Genomic DNA, 23358 nt, shown 5'->3' on the forward strand with positions numbered 1-23358 from the left:
TTGGCAGCACACATGCTGAGCTGTCCAGCACCCCTCCCATAACTCCCTGTGGGCTAAAAGCACCAGCCGTCCAGTAGGAGCACTCGTTTACACCAGGTACAGTCAACAAAGTAGTCTCGGTGACCAAACGTATGATCAGACAATGCAAATCACACTACCACACCACATCAACTTGAGAGAAGGCAGACTGTGTATGGGGGAAGTGAGGGTTGAAAGGTATTAAGAGAGTCCCAGGGGGGAGTGTGGAGGACAAAGTAGAATCATTCATCAATTGGACCGTGCTTATCTGAGAAACAGAAACAATCGGCTCCAACAACCATAAACAGATCTACAAAATACAAGAATCTTGAAGAGAGAATGGGAAAAAAGATGGGAAAGGGAGGGGGGGTGTGAAAGAAAGAGAGAGAGGGGGGGGGTCGAGAAGAAAATAGTGGGAGCAGGGAGAGAGAGAAGTAGAGAGCACACAAGAGAAAGAGAGAGAGAGAGGAGGGGGCGGACACAGATGAGCTAACGTACTAAAACCAATGCATCAAACCAATGCACTGCTTGGAGTGTGATGCGTCAGCATACATTCACGTTTTCATTAAAGGACGAAAAGAAGAGCAGGCATGCAAGTCTGCGTCCCGGGTGCCTGCTACTGCACCACAAAACGCAACGAAAACACCGGTGCATAGCGGTAGGAAGAAGGACTAACCCGGGGCAAAAAAGGTTAAAAATAAAAAGCATAGAAAGGAGGGCACAAGAAAAGATGTTGCCATGGGGAGCCACTTTTCCCTTGCCTCAGCGCTCGTCCACCAGCTTGAGCCGGACAGCTGTGCCGCTGACAAAGCTGAGAGCTCCTACTTTGCACTGAGCTCAGGGCACTGCAGCGCTATACGGATACTTCTCTGATCGACACAACGTCACACGGAGGGGGGCGGGGGGAGAAACGCTCTCCCTTCTCTTTTTTCTCTCATTCTAGGGAGTGAGAGAGCGCTCGAAAGCAAGAGAGAGCGAAGGAGAACGAGGCAGATAGAGAGCGATCTCTCTCCAGTGAATGAGCCTTCCTATGGAGCTGTCTCTGCGCTGGTACACCTTCACTGGCTCTTACGATCAACTTCTTACAGAAAAAAAATTAAGGATTACTGGGAAGCGTATATAAAGAACCCTACAGCCTTCTCTGCATGCGAGCGTGCGGGTACAGAGATGGAAAGCGGAGCTACTTAAGGAAAGAAATGCGCTAATGACCGCAGTGTCAGTCTTTTCAGCTGGACAAGGTGCTGACAAATCGAGCGGACAAAATGTACTGAGAGGGGGACGGACAAAGTAAAGTGAGTGGAAAGATTGAAGACGCACTTTTATTATTCTTAAAACAAAAGCATAGAACATTTGAAAAGACTGGATTTTTCATTCTTATTCCTCTCTTTCCCCCCCTCTAACTACCCCTCCCTTTTTCCTCCCCCTACTCTGGTTTAGCATGTGTGAGCGGTCCTCTATGGAGACATGGGCATTTAGTAGCAACGTCAAGCGGAGGTATCCAAGGACAAGCATCTGTGGATAGTGCGAGCGCGAGCACTTTTATAGGAGCCAAACTGGATTGGTACTGTAGCCTAAAGCTCTGAGGCCCTGCAGAGCCACTACACATCTCCTCGGATGCTCCTTTGTGGATTTATTAGGGGCCATTTTGGCATTCATCTCTTGTTTTCTGACAAATGAAAGAGACGGCTTTGCTAATCATGGGAATATAGGAATTTGAGGGAAAAAATCTGTTTTGTGATTGCAAAAATTGGACGTGTAAAACCTTTGAGGTAGGTGTTGAGCCTTTCCAAACATTTTTATCCATAAAATATATCCCCCCTTTTACTTTATTCATTATTCCTTGGCCTTTCACTTCTCCTTCGTTACTCAAATACTTGTGACACAACGTTTAGTCTCCAGTTCAGTAAATGGAAAAACAATCTAGAGTGTTGTTTAACCCAGGGTAGGGCTTCATTAGTCAGAGGTGAACCCCTCCCCTTCCCCCGCTTACTACCCCCCACCCCAACCACCATCATCACCCCACGCCCCCCCAGACGATGCTGAATTATGAATGTGCCACATCATGAGTCTCCTGGGGCGGGTAGCTGTGCGTCGAGCCAGGAAAGCCGCCCTGCTCTGTGTCCTGTTCCTCATGGTTCAAGCGTGCGTGGAGGTGGTGGCCGCGGCCGGGCCCCAGGGTTGCCCGACTGATTGCTCCTGCAACAACCAGCTCAGCAAGGTGGTGTGCACCAGACGTGGGCTCACTCGTGTGCCCCCAGGCATACCCAGCACCACCCGGCACCTAAACCTGATGGAAAACGCCATCGAGTCTGTGCAGGTCGACTCATTCCGCAACCTCCATCACCTAGAAGTGTTACAGCTGGGCCGCAATGCTATCAGACAGATTGAAGTAGGTGCCTTCAGTGGGTTAACCAATCTCAATACTCTGGAACTATTTGATAACAGATTGACTGTGGTGCCAAGTGGGGCGTTTGAGTATCTGTCCAAGCTGAGAGAGCTGTGGCTGAGAAATAACCCCATTGAAAGCATCCCATCGTATGCATTTAACAGAGTGCCATCGCTGATGAGACTGGATCTGGGTGAACTGAGAAAACTGGAATACATCTCTGATGGGGCCTTTGAAGGTCTAGTTAACCTCAAGTATCTCAACCTGGGGATGTGCAACATTCGAGGGGAGATGCCCAACTTCACACCTCTCGTTGGGCTGGAGGAGCTGGAAATCTCTGAGAACCTCTTTCCCGAAATCAAACCAGGTTCATTCAGAGGACTGTCTTCACTCAAAAAGTTATGGATCATGAACTCTCAAATAGGGCTAATTGAGCGAAATGCCTTTGATGACCTGGCCTCTTTGGTGGAGCTGAATTTGGCCCACAACAATTTAAGCTCACTGCCCCATGACCTCTATACACCACTGAAATACCTGGTGGAACTTCACCTCCACCACAACCCCTGGAACTGTGGCTGTGATTCACTTTGGTTAGCACGTTGGCTGCGAGAGTACATACCCACCAACTCAACATGCTGTGGGCGTTGCCATTCCCCTGCACACATGAGAGGCCGCCAGTTGGTCGAGCTGGATCGGGGTGACACCGGTGCAATGCAGTGCTCCGCCCCCTTCATCGCAGATGCCCCAAGAGACCTGAATATTTCAGCTGAACGTGTGGCAGAACTGAAGTGTCGAACAGCCGCCATGTCTGCTGTACGATGGCTCCTACCAAACGGGACAATTCTAACTCATGCATCAAGTCACCCACGGTTAACAGTGCTAAATGATGGGACTTTGAATTTTTCAAATGTACTTGCAGGTGACACAGGCATGTACACCTGCATGGTGTCCAATGCGGCTGGGAATTCCAATGCTTCAGCCTATCTAAATGTAAGTGCGGCTGAGCTTAACACGTCAAACCTCAGTTACTTCACCACAGTCACAGTGGAGGTGCTGAGCCCCACATCTGAAATGCCCAAGCCCAAAACCACCACAACCACAGCAGGTGCCAGCACCACCACCACAGCATCGCCTTCAGTCTTTCAGCCAGTTTTTATCTCAACCCCAACAGTCCTGCTTCAGAGCACAGACACTCCACCAAGTCGTCCATCTGTTATACCTGGCTCGAAAGTAACAACAGGAAAGCCGCCCAATCCAGCCAGTACCAGTCTGGATGAGGTGATGAAGACAACAAAGATCATTATCGGTTGTTTTGTGGCAGTAACCTTGCTAGCAGCAATCATGCTAATTGTATTTTATAAACTACGAAAGAGGCATCAACAGAGGAGCACAGTTGCTTCAGCCAGAACTGTGGAGATTATTCCGGTAGATGAAGAACTGCCCCCATCGGCTTCTGCTGCCAATATTGCAGATGAGGGGCAACTTTCTCTACCAGAAATAAGGAATCATAACAGTATTTACAAAGCGGACTACACCCACAAGTTTGACTACGGCTACAAACCAAAACTAGAATACAGTACCCATAAGCCCAAGCAAGATTTCAGCATCCATCAACCCAAATCGGACTACAATACTTACAAACCTAAAGCAGACTATATGTACCAACCAACTCTGGAATACAGCTCTCAGAAACTCACGGATTATTCACACAAGTCCTTGCCGGATTACCACGTACACAAAAAACCGGAACAAAGCCCATACAAACATGGATATGGCACCCACAAACCGGACTACAAATCTCATACGCCTAAACCAGACTTCAGTCCGTTCAAAACAGAGTACGGTGTTCCGAAATCAAAAACTGACTACAGTATGCCCAAGCCCAAACCTGATTACAGCCCCTTCAAGACAGACAGCTTTTTCAAACCTGACTACATTGCTTTCAAGGCAGAGTACAGCCCTCTCAAAGCGGAATATGTCAGTCGTGACTTCAGCCCTCACAAGTATAAAAAGGATTACAGTCCTCATAATGTGGACTACAGCCCACATAAGATGGACTACAGCACTATGAAGCCCAAATATAACACCTACAAGCCACCAGGCCACAGTGCCAAATGGACAGAAAGCAACAGCATTGGAAATTCTCTGCCTCGAACCATGCCCAGCGCTATCACAGCTTCTCCTGAAGCCCTTGTTATAAAAACTCACACCAAGGAGAAAGTACAAGAGACTCAGATATAGCCTGGTCCTCAACAAATCAGAACCTCAGTGAAAATGACCCTCTCGCCCCCCTTATAAGCCCACCATCACCCCAGCATAAAAACATGCAATAGAATGCACAAGAGAAAAAAAAGACAGGAGCTACTTTTTTTTGTACAGAGTGCAATTCCTAAAGACTGATTCTTGTTGTACATGCTTATAAATAAATATATATGGAAAAACAAACTACCATGGGCTGGTAATAGAGAAGCAGATTATATAAAAAAATAAATTGAAACTATTTTCTAACTTATAACTCCTATTTAAAAGATGAGTTGTTTTAAGATGCTGTGCTGGATTTAAGAAACGAGGATAGTCTTGTTTAAAAAGGGCATTCTGTGTGATTTCTAAACAACGCTACAGAGAATGCAGTGAAAATTTCAACAGCAACAACAGAAAAAACAACATTTATACTGAAAAGTCTTTCTTTTAAAACATAAAAGATAAAGGTCAATGTTGATCTTTGCAGGTTTATCTTGTAAAAGCACCATGAATTTGTACTGTGCCAAATGTTACAAATGCAATAAAAGGATTTTTGGAAGAAAAGAAAAAAAAAAAGGACCACCGTTTAGCTTTTTTTTCCCCCCCGTCTCTTGATGTACTGTTGCGATCAGCCAAATGCTTTAGACACTGCAGTAGGACTCACTGCAGTTCTGCTTTAACCCTCAGAGTGCTGGGTGCCGCTCAAGTCTAAAAGGCTGGGCAGGGGCTGCTTTTCTCGCTTTTCGTTATTCTTTTGTATGCTTTCCAGCGCTGCAGTGGATTAACTGAGCTTATATAATTTATTTGTGAACTGATTTTCCATCACAAGAGACGGTTGGTTAAAAAAAATAAATAAATACATTTTAAAAAAGACATTCCACTATCTTATTTCCCAAATTCTGCTGTTACTGTGAGGTACAAATGACTGGGAGGTTGTAGAACAATTTTGTATGGCTGTTTAAGCAATTTCTGCCTGCAAATGGCTTCAAAAGACACTGAAAAAGACAGGGGTCTAAACAAAAAAGCTGGTCTGCCTTTGCTTTTAGCACATTCGAGCAGTTTGTTCAAAGCTTAAGCAATTTGAGTAAGGCATCCACTTCTTTTTAACCCCATGTATTTCTACTAGAGCTGAAATAATTGTTAATAAACCATGACATTTTGATATTCTCTAAACCGACATTTAGATTTTCTTTTATTAAATCACTGTGTGTTTCCAACACGCATTTATGAGCCAATGCATGAGACTCTGACAGGCGGTGAGCCATCAAAAACCAAGCGTCTTCTGTATGCTCAGAAGAGGTGCGTCATGACATATTGCACAGACTTGTAAGCTTTGACTGCGACATGTACATTATTGCATTCCTCTCATCCGTTCAGAGAGGCTTGTTTGACTGTCAGCAAGTGTTTTCTACCTTGAATAATTGAATTGCGCGAATAAGAAATAACGGGTGATAGAAAAGAATTAGGCCGCAAATTGATGGCGTATTAAAGGATGATAAACAATAATGCATGTTTGCATTGCTGAGCATATTGACTTGAGTGCATACAGGCTGCCTGGGAGATTAGAGCTGATTACATGATAATTGATCCAGCTCGCACAGACACACACCCTTCACAAAGTTGGGACATCTGGACACAGCGAGACAACTGTATGCCTAGCACGCACTGTACTAGCAAGCACACACACCAAACAAAAATGATTGTGGCTGTAGGCTGTGCAGCGCCCCAGTTAAGACCAGTCCCGTACTGTTTGTGTCTGTGCTTTTTTTTTTAATAAGTCAATAGTATTTTTCGTATACAGGTCTTTGTTAGTGATTCTGGCTCTCTTTCTTAAAAAAACGTCTTGGAAAAAAACTGTAAATCACTTCAAACTACATATGACAATCATTTAACTGATGCAACAGATAAAAGCAATACCTAAAAAAGTTTTAAATCATGAAATTCCATCATCACTGGGGGAAATACATTTTAGTCTCTAAAAGATCTACCAAAATCTACCAAAACTTAAATTCACAGCATTGGTTAAGCATCAGATCATTCAAACTTTACTCTGTGCAATTGTCATGGATATGAAAAGCACCCTCTTATCACAACACGCTTCACAACTTATAACCCTTGTTCCAGTGTCTTCACAAACAACGTCGGTGTTGCTGCAATAACTTTAAAAACTGCAATTACAGCCAGTGATCGGCGCGTTTATGCAGCCGAACGTCACAACTATAATTGCCAGTCTGGGTTTTAATGGAGCATTGTATAGGGCTGAAGTGGATCCTTGAGCAAGCAGCATGTAAGAGCAGGGAAAAAAAAGAGAATAAAAGGGATGATGGCACATTCTGCCACAGGGTTTGAGGACCCTTCATGCTCTTCAGCCCACCGGCGAGAGAAAGCGACCCCTATTCATGGAACTAGGATGCAGTGTGGCTCATGATGCGGACATTTACAAAAGATTATCTGGCCAAATAACAGGAAACGATAAAGAGGATGCTGTTAAGAAATGACACAGAAGAGTGGTGGAGGGTTTAGGTTGCACACGAGTGCTTTCAACATATGATTGTATAAAAATATACATCAAATACAAATCCGACTGCAAAGGACTAGGAGGAGCAAATGTGCAGCCGTATGATGGAGAGGGGTTTTAGAGTGAAAGCATGAGACAAGACTGCCAGCTAGAGCTTGAAGAGAGGAAGGTTACGGCTCTGATGATTGGGTTGCACTGGAGAAGGTGTATGAAGTGGGAATGGGTGTTGATAAACTAAACTAAATATGGGATGTAGGTAGTGGGGTCAATGATAGACATCCCTGAAATGAAGGAAGAGGGGGATGAGAAACCTGGCCTATACCTCGAAGGGAGGGTATGACATCATTGCGTGCTTCTATTATGCTGGAATGTTTTGCTGTATGGGTTCATTACAAGTGCTTTAAAGGGTCATTAACAGTTTATTTCTGTCACCCCACACATAAACGATGCATTTTATTTATTAGGGCTATTAAAGGTGATAGACTGCGATATCTCCAAGACAGATAAACAGCTGAAATATAGCCTTTTTTAGCAGTTACCAAGATCCACTTGATATAATTTAAATTGCACTTCCAGTTCTATAAATTATTCCTAATTCCTAAAACAAAAACTTTAAGAAATAGTTTACCCAAAACTGAAAATAATTTACTCACCCTTCATTTGTCAAAAACCACTTTTTGTTTCTCTTGGAATGTTGGAAACCAGCACCACTTCTATGGTATTTGCTTTACTTATTGAAGTCAATAGTAGCAGGTTTCAAACACTTTTCTAAATGTTTTCTGTGCTCAACAGATAAAAAAGAAACTCAAAGGCATGGAACCACTAGAGCAAGGGTACCCAAACTTCGTATGAAGGGCCAAAATCTAAATATCATAGAGGGCAGTGGGCCGAAAATGAATATACTAAACTATATTACATCAAAGTTGCCATGGGTAATTTTCTAGTTAATTTCATAACATTTATAAATAAATAGAAAACTTTACTTTCAATCATCTTAACTAATGCAGTACAACTTTAATTACAATGTATTGCAATAAGAACAGGTTAACAGTTTAGTTTAGTGCTGTATACACTAGTCAAGCAGAATCTGCCTTGCCTTGATTCACTCAAAGTCTCTGCATTGTCTTCTATTTGTCAGTTGGCAGTATGTACATTTAAATTGAAACATGTAATTTCAATTAGCTTTATTGTAGCTTAAACAATAAAACAAACCAATAAAAAGTTACATAAAATGTGAATACAACCATCCAACACCATTCGCATCATTCCCCCTCTCTTCTCAGATGGGATGGTGGGCAAAATCAAAGGTTACCATGTGCCAACTTTGGCCTGCAGGCCCTAGTTTGGGCATCTCTGCACTAGAGGATGAGTAGATGGTCAACTTTGATTTTTGGGAGAACTATCCCTTAAAATAGGGCTGCACGATATTGGAAAAGGCTGATTTTGCGATATTTTATTTTTCTGCAATAAATATTTTGATATGAATACAATTTCACAAGATGGTTTAAATAGCTCTATTTAACGGTTTTCTGTGGAGTCTAAAAGTATTCGGGTACAAGAGTAATCACATATATATAATATATATATTTTTTTTTTACTCCAAATATCCAAACATTTCTTAAACTAAGTAATAATATTGTTTAGATTTACCCATCAGAAGAAATAAGTGAAGAGTTTTTTTTTTTTTTAGCTTGTTTTATGAAAATTATCTGCCAGTGGGTTGTGTGAAATAATCTTGTTTTCGCTTTGAAATGTAGATATTTGGGCTAAGAAAGATGCAAGTAGGTTTTATTTATTTATTTATTTATTTTTAGCATAAATCATAACATGCCCATATAAACACAGTGATTATACACAATTCTGTAGCTCCGGGTCAACTATAAATTAGACTGGATATTGCCTATCTTTGCGAAATGACTACTGTAGATGCGCACATTGCGCTATTGATGCTGAAACTTTATATATATTGTGCAGAACGTATTATAAAGTAACTTCGAAATATCTCAAATTTTAAATAAAACATTTTAACTGTAGTACAATTTTTTTTAAAGTCATTTCATTACATTTAAATGTACTCTTGCCTTTTTAATAAGGAGGCAAATGGAAATCATTGCCATTATTGGATAAAGTTTTATAACAAAAACAAAAACTTCTTTGCAAAGTGACTTTTGCATATGCGCACATTGCGATTTCGATGCTGGAACAATATATTGTACAGCCCTACCTTAAATACATTAAATGTTTGCTAAAAGAAAAGCATTTAAAACTTCAGTCCAAGTCCAATAAGTAACACAGAGGCTAATAAACCATCCAATGTAAATTAAATACAAAAGCAAAACAAAATAGAGCCAGCATTTCATTAACCCTGCAAGCCTCGAGTTCAACGTAACACCAAATTGTAAACTAAAAGTGTTAGATTGACTAACAGAAGCAACATAATAGTTAAACATTTTGTTGGACTGCTGAGACTGTGCTAAAAAGTTAAGAATAAATTTAAATTAAAATATGTAAAACGTCTATGCATTTGATCAGCCCATGCATTTACTAGGAATCAAACTCATGACCTTGGTTGGCATTGCTAACATTCCCCTAGTAACAGGAACATAACTGCTACTTACTGCTAACTTCTAACAGATAGTTAGCATATATAATCCACCTTGTGCATTCGTCTGCTGTGGTTTAAATGGTAATGTTTGTACCTTCTTACTTTTTTTTTGCAAAACAGCCCTTTTACAAAAAGCTAACAGAGCGTTTGTCATTGTCTGACCTTCTCGTTGGCATTCCCACGAGAGCTTCTGAACAGATGTTAACTGGCTGCACTTCTGTCTGAGCCTCGGTTCTGGTCGGAAATAAAAGAAGTGGCTTTATGACGGCCACAGAGGCCTCCGAAATGAAAGACAGCGCCGTTAATCACCGTTTTGTTAGGTTTTGTTCTATCCGTACCCTTGCCCATAAACGCTGAGAAGAGGGTGCAATTACCCATGAAGTAAACACAGGAAAGAGCAGTGCTGGGGTACCAAGTCACCCGTCATTAATTCAGATGCCACCGTCTACGGTTAATGGCCGGTGCACAGATTCCCTCTCACCATTTGTTAACCTCAGAGCTGGCATACTGAAAGTGCCCGAGCACTTAAAAAGAGTAAACACAAAGGCGCAGCTACTCAGTTTCTTCACAGAGTTGCAAATCAAGGAACTCTCTGCACAAATAATACTCACTTCACATAAAGATCGCTATAAAATCATTATTTACGCCTGAAGACTAAAAAAAAAAAAACACAAAGCTAGGATTCTCAATAGACAATGCAAGTAGTAAAACTGTCAGCGTGCACACACCAGCACAGCCCTTAGTGAGTGTTTAAAGTAGAATTCTATCTGAGGTTTATAGGCCCCTCTCCATAACACATTTGCATATCTCGTCGGTGCCATTTCACATGCCTCTGGTGTCGTATGAGTTTCTTGGGGGGGTAGCTGGTGCCAGCCTGTTCCATTTTAACGTCATGCAAATGGAAGCAGTGCAAGGAAGAATTGTGCCCTTTTCGTCCTCTACATGTTTAAAACACGACCCAGAGGGCATGTGCTTCAGATGCAGGATGCTGGGTTGAGCGCAAACACTGCAGCAAAACGACTCCATTTGGTGCACTTTGCATTTTCTTCATGATGCCTGACAAACATGTGACTTCAATAGGGGGAAATAAACAATGTAGCTGTGCAAGACGGTAGTTCTCAAACCGCCTCTGATTTGCTATGGCAAAGAGGCACATGGCTTCCAGGAAAAAAAAGGAAGGAGATAGGGAGGGGGGGAATGTGGGCCATTTGGATTGCTGTTTGTAGTGTTTACATATTACTTTAATGATCTTACATTGCTGCAAAAGGTCCGTCTTTAAATACAGATTAAGCAGCTAGACTACCATGACAATCTTTGTCATTCTTCTACCCGCACGCTGTGCTTGAAAATATATTGTTTTAAAGATCAATGATTGAGTATGCATTAAATGGTGGGGTATTAACAAGGGTGGTGCATTGTGGGATTTGTAGGTCATTAAAAGCTACTTTTTCCTATTATTTATAGTCACCATTTAGAAAGCCATTGAACGGTGTATAATTGCTTAAATGTAAACGCAGTATTCAAGGTGATGGATTCAAATCCAATATATTAAGATACAGTGAGAGCAGTTATGCAATTCTAAGACGGTTTTATGAGCAGGCAGGCAGTCCCTGGGTTTTAATAGACCAACATAAACACTTTTGAAAAATAGAGCGAGAGAAAAATGAAAATGCGCACTCTAAATGAGATTGTTTAAGAAACACAAAGAAGTATTCGCATATCTTTATGAAGTCTTAACAATGAGGCTCCATTAAAATGCAGTCTCTGATGGAGGGGACGGCGAAACCACAAAACAATTCAGAATGTAACCAACAAAAAGTGTTTATATGGCCGATATGCTGAGCGCAGCAAAACTCATTTTATGCTGCTGTCATTCAAAACTCAATCTTTTATAAACAGACAATCCAGAACCATATTCAATCAACATAAATGGACCAAGAGTTGAGACAATAGCTGCATTCTAAATGTTCGACTGCAATATACTGCACTTGCTTACAAACAGGCTGTTATTAAAGTGTGTGCTACGAGTTTGAAAGCCTTTGGTTCAGTATGCAAATCAGTTTTAACATCTGTCATATTGGCACCATCACATGACCTCACACATATTTAGAAATATAAATATACATATTCAAAATTTGTACTTTTAGAGATTTGTACCTTGTCACTGAAGTTCCCTAAAGGCTTATTGCATTGACACATTTGGTGTGAAAGATCACTAAATTACTAATCCGAATTTCTCAAACATTACATGACCACACCAATCGAACATGACTCATTGTCAAAAAAACAAGTGTCGACCAATGATAACAGATGTTAAAAAGACGTACACTACTTCCGATCCTTCAAATTCCAACAAATGAATGCTGCCATTGGGTGGCGTCTGCCAGCTTAACATTGTACCTTATCTACCCCAAAGAGATGCACAACAATAGCTTTGGGTTACATTACGTACCCTTGAGGTACTACAAACGGTTTAGGAGATTTTGGTCTTTCCTCACTCAAGCAGATAGCAATTGTGCTGTATTCCTATTGACCAAAAACCCCTTGGGTGTTGCAAATATGAGTGTGAAGTAAACCAATGTTGCTTCTGGTGATCGACAGACACTGTAACGTCTGTTCAAGATGTTTGAGTTCATCTCTTTGCCCATAGCACTAAGAATGGGCTTCCTCCAGCAACCCTGCAGGGAAAACAGGAAACATAGTTGGTGCATTGCATCAGTATTACCAGGAAATAAAAGTTCAGAGATGATGCTCAGAGTACCTCTAAATAAAAAAAAAAGTCACAAAAAAACAAATACCTAGTGTTTTCAAAAAAGGAACTACATTTTTTAAAACTACCAACAGGGGGCGCCTCTTTGGGATGCAGATCAGCACTAGCTTGTTTACATTCACCTGCGACATGCTAATTAAAGGAAAGTGCAGCAAAGTAGTAGGTATGCTGACATGAGGCACGTCTCTGAAACAGGTCGTATTTCAGAACGCTCTGAAAGGCACACGCTCTAATCAGCGAGCATTGCCCTTAAGGATGCGGCACACAAACGCAGCCCAAGGCAGACTGACATTTCCTGGCTGATAGAGGTTAGCACCTGCTAAATCAGCTCAGGTGACAGCATGCCGAGCGGCGGCGGCTTCGTTTCTAGATGCGAGCACTGATGCCAAGACCGCTGGATACATAGAGTAGATTAATACAGCTGTAAATCTAAGTCAGCATCCCAGAGGCTTCTGGGAAATGGAAAAGATGCACTTGATGCATAGGCTATGCCAGAAAGGGGTCATGCTAAAGCTATTTTCCATTTCATAAAGAGGCTAGGATGCTAAAACTCTGAACACAAACTTGGCTTGCCGTGCACCTGTGCTAGCTCAAATCCCACGGTGCTCCTGCCGAACATAAACATCAAGAGCTTAGCCCCCAGGCCCGTGGCGCAAGACGTGCCCGGTGCCAGATTTTGCGTGCAGCGCTGGCAGACGGCGCAAGTTTTTTTTGTGCGCAAGACGCTCGGATAATGTCGAGACTCTTGCTGGCATGCAGCAGGGGTGAATAGAGCAGCCCCGGCACATGGCTCACCTCCCAATTCCACTGGCATGAGCCACGTTACTGTGTCTAGATCATGACAAACACAGCCATTAGCAGGCCATTGGAAGTGAAGGAAAGATAAAGCCACAGAGGCAAATGTACCTGTGGGGACAAACACAAAGCACAGGAAGCTTACTGCATCACTTTAAAGAGGTGGGCAAGACGACGACGGCCAACTTCCAGCCGCTTCCTGGCACAAGAATGTGCTCAAGAAAAGCAATAAAGAGAAAGAACAGTGATGGTGTTCCTCTGGCCAAACGTTATACCTAGCGAGCAACCTGCTGTCAGCGTGCACTCTGCAGTTAAGACGGCTTTCTCTGAACCTCCCTGCTCAGGCGTGAAAAAGCTCCATTTCAGAGTTCTGGCTGGCGGAGCCACAAATGCACACGCTCCTAATGCTCTCATTAGTGTAATTGAGCAAAAATGTCAGCATAGCTGCAGCTATTTCCATTTTCTTTTTTAAGTTGTGCAGAACTCATTTATAGGCACAGACTGGAACACAAATGATGAGAAGACTCTCAGAAGCGCGGACATGTTTTTCTTGCAAACACATTTGTGTGAAACCTGTGTTCTTTGTGGAGCGTTTGAAAAGGCAGATGCTTACGCCATTAATACTTGTATTATTATTGCGCGTTACAGCGCTAACAGACTCATCCAAACGTTAGCACAAGCAGAACAGAGAAGTATTTGGATTGGATTAACAACCGTTATGATCCAGACCATATGGTATCTCTTTTTTGCCAATTACCCTTGATAGCTTTGCCTTTTGCACCATCAGTCAATAGTGCTGCTAGAAGTTTATGGCTGCAAGTATCAGAAAGTAATGTGTAATGTTGGGTTAGCCATCTTGTTAATGTGACTTTGCACAGCTCTTGCTCTGCCTAAAGGGAGAGCTATGAGACCATTATGAGCTCTGATACACACTTATTCAGGACAACGGTAATTGAACAATCGCCTGTGACGAACTTACCGTCTACAATACGTTAACAAATCCACACTGCCCTACACATTCAACAACAAATACAAACGCATGAACTCAATTTATACACAAGGTAAGGTGTTGTTATACCAAGAGCCAGGATTTCTACTGAGAACCCTCAAGGATACGAAACAACAGTCCTAATAGTCTACAGCTAAAAACCTTTCAATAACTGTGTCTGCGCATGTGATTCAATTTCTAGGACATCTTTTTCAGGAACGTCACTAATGTTAGACCCTGAATAAAGAGATAAATCGATCTTCTCATTTTCTCCACTATTAGGGTAAATTCCAACATGATTTCAGGGTCTGTAGATGGATTCTGTCCTGCTTGCCCTTCCTCTTGAGCTGTACGGGGTGGGGGAATCGCTCAGAGGAAGATTAGGCCCTTGCCTCTGGGTTTTCAGGGTGTCCTGTCTGCCGGAAGAGGTCAGGCATTGTGCTGGAGTAAGCTACTGCAGGATTACACTCCCAGAGCTGATTCCTGAGGATAGAAAGGCCCCGGAGCCCCACAGCAGGGGACTAGAACTTCACATATGCATAACACACCTGAAACGAAACACGCTCACGTCATTTTGTACACACTCTAATTAGCTAGAAAAGTCGGAATACCCATGAGCGAACACACACAAGGAGTTAAGAGACTGCCGGAATGAAGGAGAGGAAAAGGGATGGGAGACAGGATCAAAGGAGAGGAGGAGGAGTTGCAGAGCGAAACGAGGAGAGAATGCAATGGTGTTGATCAAACACGGGAGGGGAAGAGGAAGGCTGGCTTGAGGAAATCTGTGTGTGATGACAGCTGTCGAGTGTGAATGGGCCAAAGTAGAAACCGGGATGAGGCTCCCATGGCAACCAACAACCTGATTGTCATGGGAACCATTCAATTCAATGCTAGAAGCACCTATAAAACTTCCACCTTTGGCTGTTCATCGCATAAACGCATTTACACACATAAACAAGCATTAGCCCAACAGCTCTTTAGTGGATAATGGCCCCTTCACACACAACGGCACCTTTCAGAAAGACATAATATCTCAATTCTCCTCAAAACGAGGAGGAATCGCCACAGGTTTTCACACTCAACCACTGAAGGAGGTGAATAAAACTCCTAACCACAATAACACGGCTCGATATCATTGATTAAAAGATTACGCCAGCGCTGCATGAGCGCGAGCCACTGAAAGAGAACGACAGTGAGATGGAGAGGACGGAAATGGTGAGGGGCGTTATATCAACGCGGCTGTGCTGTTTAATTCCCTCAGCAATTACGACAATTATCACTCTGTTCTGTCATTCCATCTGAGGCTCGAGCTAAAGACTGTCTTGAAAGAGCCGGAGAGGAGTGAGGGACAGAGCACAATAAAGCTGCAATGTGTGTGTGTGTGTGTGTGTGTGTGTGTGTGTGTTTGTGTGTGACCCGACTCAGTAAAGTCATGTCATAAAACAGCGGGCACACAACATGGCCGCCTGTATTACCACACTGAATCAGTTTAGAGGCCTTATAAAACACGTATGACCGGCTACAGGGCCAAGGGGTGAGGGCAGGAGCATGAACGAGGACTAACTAAATCTCTTTCCATCTCAAGGCCACTTCACTTTAGGAAGTTGTTCAAAGCCGTTCCTCAGAAAGAGGTCATGAGGACAACAGGGTTACAGAAACACTATACAAATCTGTCCACTATGTTAGAACGGTTTTAAGCAAGTTTGGAAAAGAGCAAATACCTGAAAAGAAAATACCAAATTAAGTTCAAATTTATTTATTAATTTAATTTAATTATTATGATCATCATCATTATTAGTATACTGACAGCTCTCATTTTATATTTTAATACTATTAATATACTATATATAGTTTTATTATACTATAATATAATTATACTATTATAATTTTTGGACATACTATGACTATTTTAGAGCAGAACACACACTATCGTTCATGTTTATAGCTTGCAGTATTTGATTTGTTTATTTAATTTAGCCTTTCTTTGAGAAAAAAACAAAATGTTTTGTTCATGCATGAACCAGATCCAAAATTGTAGACATTTCTTTTAAACGTTCGATCCTCATCACGAAGTCAGCTTATTAGATCGATTTAAGAAAAATCATGCGACACTGAATAGATACCACATTACAAACTCATGATTAGACATTATTTCACAAATCACATTAAATTAAAATATATTGTAATTACATAATATCAATTGGTCACAATATTATTGTTTTCAGTGTAGATTTGATCAAATGAATGCAGCCTTCATTAGCAGTGTTTTCATCTTTGAAATAAATAAATAAAAACATTTATCATTTCAATATTTTTTTCTTCAAATGTCTAAAACAAATTTTTTAGACCCCTTATTTTTCTGAATGTGAAACCATATAGTTAAAGTCAGAATTATTAGCCCCCTTTGATTTTTTTTTCTCTCACTTTATTAAATATTTCCCAAATGACAGCAGGGAAATTTTCACAGTTTGTCTAATAATATTTTTTTCCTTCCAGGGAAAGTCTTATTTGTTTTATTTAGGTTATAATAAAATCAGTTTTTAATAAAAAAAAAAAAAAAAAACTATTTTAAGGGCAAAAGTATTTGCCCCTTTAAGCAATATATTTGTTTTCGATAATCTACAGAACAAACCATTGTTACACAATAACTTGCCTAGATGCTAAATTAACCTAGTTAATGAAACCTAGGCATTTAAGCCGTTAAATGTCACAAGAAGTGTCTTAAAAATATCTAGCAAAATATTATTTACTGTCATCATCGCAAAGATAAAATAAAACATTTATTAGAAGCGAGTTATTAAAACTATTGCGTTTAGAAATGTGTTGAAAAAAAGCTTCTCCGTTAAACAGAAATTGGGCAAAAAATAAACAGGGGGGCTAATAATTCTGACTTCAACTGTATATGCTGAGGACTGTGCATAAACCAAACAGCCCTTATAGGAAGTTTAAGGGGGAATTGTATTTGGGTCACGGTGACATTACTGGGGTAAAGAAAGACAAGCAATGAAAAACGGATCACAATGAAAGGTGTTCTCGTGGCCTCTTTAATAAAAAAAGACAAAAGCTGTGCCACGTGAATGTGAGTATATGGAGTGGGGTTCTCTTGGAAGGGCATTTCCTCTTTTTGGAAGGACACAGAGGGATTTGACTGCTGGCACCTGGAAATAATAAAGGAGAAAAGAGGACAGGTCTACACGCTGCCACTAGAGTTTAACTGAACGCTAAGGAGTATCGTAACACTAATTATTATTAATTTAACCATCACACCAAGGCCTCGAAATATAAACAAAACCAAATCAGCGTGCATACCAATGCAAAACTATAAGTCTGTTTATCACAAGTGCATGTGCTGGAGATTTAAATCATTACAGCAAAATAAATAGACCGGTTGTTTGTGATTTTACCATTTATCGACTGAAAATAAGTGAATATCAATGATATTAGATTAGATTCAACTTCATTTTCATTACACATGTATAAGTACAGGGCAATGAAATGCAGTTTAGATCTAACCAGGAGTGCAATAGGTATATATAGGTATAAGTTACAAAATGCAGTCATGAAAAAACTATGGTAATATTTACAGATGGATGTACATTCAACATTATATAGAGGTTGTATTAGCTATGAACAGAGATTTACAATAGATGAATATATTTACAGGGTTGCTATTAATAATCAGAGGTATGCAGATAGATAAACATAATTATTATTTATTATTATTATTATTATTATATTAATTATTTATTATTACTATTATTATTATTATTATTATTATTGTTGTTGTTATTATTATTATTATTATTATTATTATTATGGTTAAAAATTCTTCTATTATTTTTATTTGTATGTTTTTAGAAGAATTTATTTATCACCATTATAGTCAGAGTCAAAACTGAGTCAAATCAAAACTGACCTTATTCATATTGTATATAGCAATTCCAATAAATAAATGATGGTTAAAATGGAAAGAAAAAATAGGCAGCAAGGATTTATTTTTTTATTTTTTTACACAGCAGTCCCAAAATAAATGCCAATTCCACTCTTTCTATCGTTCTAACCTATAGGCTTTTCCCTCATGTCAGAATGAAATAATGTAACAATCTAATTTAACTAATTTGGTTGGTTATTTTATATACATACTATGGCTAAAAACACAATATACAAAACAATATTGCGAAAGAAATCCTCACGATATCATGTTTCATATCATTTGATATAGACATGTTTTTTTTAAACAATACATTAAGGAATGTTAGGGTTTTTGTTAATTAACCACTTTTTAATTTACTAAAGCAAATAGTCAAAAACGCAAAAACAAAATACTTAAAAGATCTGATCTCTTTATAATAAAATAAACAAGTATTAAAGAGACTCTTAAACTTGATAAATAAATTGTTACAAAGTGTGTGTGCAACGGTAAAGCGTAAATGCTGAACAATCAAAGCAAATTTTAAGGTGTGAATAATAATGATACAGTAAACCTCAAACTGTCAACAAAACAAATTATGATAATCAAGTCTGAGCTTTCAAATAAAGGAACCAGCTATCATTATTCAAATACATATTGCAATATTATTTAAAGTTGCATTACCCACTATGCTAAAAAAAATCTTTCACATGGGGAGCTAGTGGCTAGGATGCACAAGAAAAGAAACCAAAAAGCCACTCTGGTGACATCCTTACATCCTTTTTACCATTTACAATCTACTCACCGCTGCTAGCCACCACACTTATTTTCACGTGTTGTTATTCTGGCCTAAAGTGACAAGCACTTGCGCAAGGTTTCTTTTAAAATTTAAAATGGACTTTGCGCTCGTGCTCCATTAGCATCTCTTGAAACTAGGTGACCACCAATTGTTTTCTCAGAAAGTGACAAATGGACAAACCATTGTTGTAGCTCACGGCATTCCTTAAAATTTAGATGTTTAACTAGGTGCGGCTGGAAAATGTATGCGATTCACGTGCACAACATGTGTGCGTCGCTCCCAAATGCGCAAGTCGCACGCCTCCATTGAAAATGTCAAACTTACACCCTAAGCTTATTGGCATTGCTTCCAAGGCGTGCAACATTTTAATAAAACTTTAGCGATTCGTACCGAAACTACATAGCAAATGTTTTATTGATCGATATTGACAATGGTGTTCGGTTAATAAATATCATTACCAATTGTAATCGCCCAGCCTTAATATGTACATATGCAAATATGTTTTGTATAAATATATACATCAATTTGACTGAAAATAACATGAAACAGTAGCACTTGTGTTTAATATGCATTCTATGAATATAAAATCATATGCTAATTTAATTTGCTATGGACACCAAAATCATCCTTCTCCCATATAAATATGTATAAAAATGGAAAACCTGTCAGCAGGACACTTGACCTTTAGACTTGACATTTTGATTAAAGAGCCTATGTGTTGGTATTTACTCTTACATTCCCTCTTGATAAAAAGCATCTAACGTGGTGTTCCATTTTCAATTTGAAATTAATACAAAGAAAGTAAAAGGTTTATGAATGTATCGATATGCTGACCACACTTTAAAGCAACAACAAAAAACTAAAAAGTAAATAAATATACATAAAAGTAAACAAAATAGATTTAGGAAACTAGGGTCAAGTTACATTGCTTTTATATGTATTTGCGATGGAGAACCACGATCAAGACATGCAGTCCTACACCTTCATCCAGCACGAACATGAACACCATTGAGTGTTTTTTTCTTGCAACAGGGGCTTCAGCGAAAGCCACCAGTGTCTCATTTGCACGGCCGGCAGCCTTAGGACACACAGCTCCCTCCATGGAAGGGGTAATGACAGCATTTTAATTTGCTTCTATTTTAGCAGGAAAAAAATAGCTGGGAGGCTAATTGTGTGCACAGTGCGTTGAGTTTAGGCTCAGAGGAGGTCTGTGTGCCCTCTGCAGGAAACGTTCACCTCAACTCACACTGACATGAGCGCTGCCGTCAAACTGCATCTCCACGCTGATGAAGGTGTACGGAAAAAGATGGTTTTCGGCATGTGATCATACCGGTAAGTTTCATACACATGCTAAAAGATCAAGAATGTGTAAAATGCTTGCAAAACACAGAGTCTAATAATATGACCCTCAAAGCTGTTTTCATTCATACATTTGCATCCAAACAAATACATATTTTTTTTAATAAAAGGATTAAAGTATTACTAGATAAAAGTAGTCTCCTTAAAAAAAAAAAGCTTTTTTTTTTTTTATATTTATTTAAAATGTTATTTATGTATTTGATGAAAACACTGGAAACAAACATTCAAGCCTTACAAACTAAAAATAATATTAATAACATAAATCAATATTAATAATAATAATAATAATAACAACAACATTAATTATTATTATTATTATTATTATTATTATTATTATTTTGTACATTTAAACATAATATTTTTATTTTATTTTATTACATTTTTTTATTATTTAAAAATATATATATATTTACTAATTTAGTGAAAAATTGAAATTCAAACATTCAGGCCTTACAAAAATATAATAATAATAATAATAATAATAATAAATAATAATAATACATTTAGATATTTAAACATATATAAAAATGATCACTTTTGTATACTTTATTTATACATTTAAAATGTTATTTATTTATTTATTTATTTATTTATTTATTTATTTATTTATTTATTTATTTATCAGTTTGTTTATTTACTTAAAACACTTGAATTCAAATATCCAGGCATTACAACTAAAATAATAATAATAATAATAATAATAATAATAATAATAATAATAATAATAATAATAATAATAATAATAATAATACAATAATTTTATCAATTGAAAACTATATAAAATATTTTTATTATTTATTAGGATTTTTATATATTTAAAAATATTTATTTATTTGTTTGTTTGTTTGTTTGTTGAAAACAGTCAAATTCAAACATTCAGGCCTTACTAACTAACTAACTAACTAATGAAATAAGTACATAAATATAAAAATAAATAAGCTATATAAAATATTTTTTAATTATTACTTTATTATTTTTCATATATTTTTAAAAAATTGTTTATTTGTTTGTCCATGATTCACACTAGCCTACGAAAAACCGCATTCGGTGTAAAAATAGTAACACCAACATAAATCATCAGACATATTTAGAGCTAGAGCCATTTGATGTCAAATTATAATTATTCTACAAATGTCAACAAAAGGGTTTCAATTAATTGAAATATCCCTAAATTTAGCATGTTCACCAATTCAATATATTTCAAAAACTGTCAGAATATACAGGAATATGTACATTTAAAAATATTTGTCAGGCTAAATGACAAAAGAATATCATTGTATCCATATTCTGACATTATTTGCATTAACAACTAAACAAAAAATGCCATAAATATGACATAAAAAATAACAATATGCTTTCTATGTACATAAAAGGGTTTTGTACGTTTAATTTGATGCAGACTCTAAAATGAGAAGTCAAACAAACACAAAAACACACTACAGCAGTAAATAATATAATTGGGCAAAGATAAATAAGGGGGTTGTGAACAAAAAAACAAGCAAAGCAAAAAGATAAATGAGAAGCGGTGAGCAAGAATTTAAGCTTTATTATAAAAGTGCTCCATTCAAAAGATGACAAAATGTCAGAAAGAGAGAGACTGAATCGTTCTCTTTTTAGTCTCTCTCTCTCTCTCTCTCTCTCTCTCTCTCATCTAGTCACTTAGCAACAAACTAGCGACTTAAAAACCCCTTGCAAGCTCCTCATACAGTGAACACAGCACCAGTGGATGAAGAGACAAACAAAAGCAAGAAAAGAGAGGGGTGGACGGACAGTTGGACAAAATATGCACTTAACAATGAGTTCATTCACACCAGGGAAGACTTGTGTCTAAAACTTTCAGACTGTGGCATTGAGGACTGGGTTAGATGAAGAAAGATGAACAACACAAACACAACAAAAGCTCTTTGGAAAAAAGAAAAAAAGAATAAGAGAAGTTGTGCAAAAGATTGGGAGACAGCAGACAAAATGACTACAGACTGAAGCAGAAATGGGTTTGAAATGCAGAAAACACACTGGGATTCACACATCCAGGTCTTACAAACTGTATGAAGAGGAAAAAAAACATCAACAAAGCACTCTGTTCTGCTATTATCCTTTGATTCGGCTTCATCTTTGATATAACTTTCAAATAAACCAAAATCCAGGTGCACTGTACAAGGCATTTTGTCTTAAAAGGCCTACTTTTAAGGCATTTTCATAGCATTTTCTTCTCCACCCAATTACTGTAGATCTTTATGGTACAAATGAACTATTTTTAAGTTATAAAAACAAAAGTTGCAATTTGATGTTTCACAAAGTTTAACAACATAATTCCTCGTAATTCCTCATAGATCAGAACAAATGTTGTTTTTACACTCTAAAAAAAAGCTTGTTTCTACAATTCCTTTGTTGTCTCAACATAAATCGATCAAGTTTGCATAATTATTTTAAAATTATTTGAATTATTTATACAGATTTAAGTGGATTGGGCCTAAAACAATTAAAATTGTCCCTAAAAAACAATTTCGGCTTATTTTAAGTACACTTCAACAAGCAACATTTATTTATTTATTTTTATTTTACACTAGGCAATGCTGGGTAAATTGGGTAAAATAAGAACTAACCCAAATATTGGGTTAAATTTGGTCCTATTAATTTAAAATAAATAAAAAGTCAACAATAATAATTTAATAATAAAAAATATAGGTCAGGTTAGAATCCCCAGCAGTAAAGAAATGGAGAACTTCAAAGCAAATGTTACTGTAAGGAAAGTATTTAAATGCTATTTTTAAATAAAAAAGTTTTAATGAGATTAGGTTTGTTGGTGATTGTATGAGTGTTAATGTCCAGACTGGATAGTTACAGTATACATGAACAATTGAAAATTAAGACCTGAAAAACGATGCAAGACCTACAACGCATCTGAGTAGATTTAAGACTAAACTAAGGCCTAACAGTTAGCTTCTGAGACTTAAGATCCCACGCAAACC

At 38.4% G+C, this 23358-nt stretch overlaps 2 protein-coding genes across 3 annotated transcripts in view; one reads left to right on the forward strand and one right to left on the reverse strand.

Moving 5' to 3' along the window:
• snd1 (staphylococcal nuclease and tudor domain containing 1) overlaps window positions 1-23358 on the reverse strand; it is a 297580-nt gene that overhangs the window by 137225 nt on the left and 136997 nt on the right. The gene's annotated exons all lie outside the window — the stretch shown is intronic.
• lrrc4.1 (leucine rich repeat containing 4.1) lies at window positions 955-5221 on the forward strand. Its single transcript, XM_005164787.5, has 2 exons — window positions 955-1310; window positions 1456-5221. The coding sequence occupies exon 2, from the start codon at window positions 2069-2071 to the stop codon at window positions 4643-4645; it is 2577 nt and encodes an 858-aa protein (XP_005164844.1). The 5' UTR covers window positions 955-1310; window positions 1456-2068; the 3' UTR covers window positions 4646-5221.

This window comes from Danio rerio, chromosome 4, assembly GCF_049306965.1.
Source record: "Danio rerio strain Tuebingen ecotype United States chromosome 4, GRCz12tu, whole genome shotgun sequence".
Taxonomy (NCBI): Eukaryota; Metazoa; Chordata; class Actinopteri; order Cypriniformes; family Danionidae; genus Danio; species Danio rerio.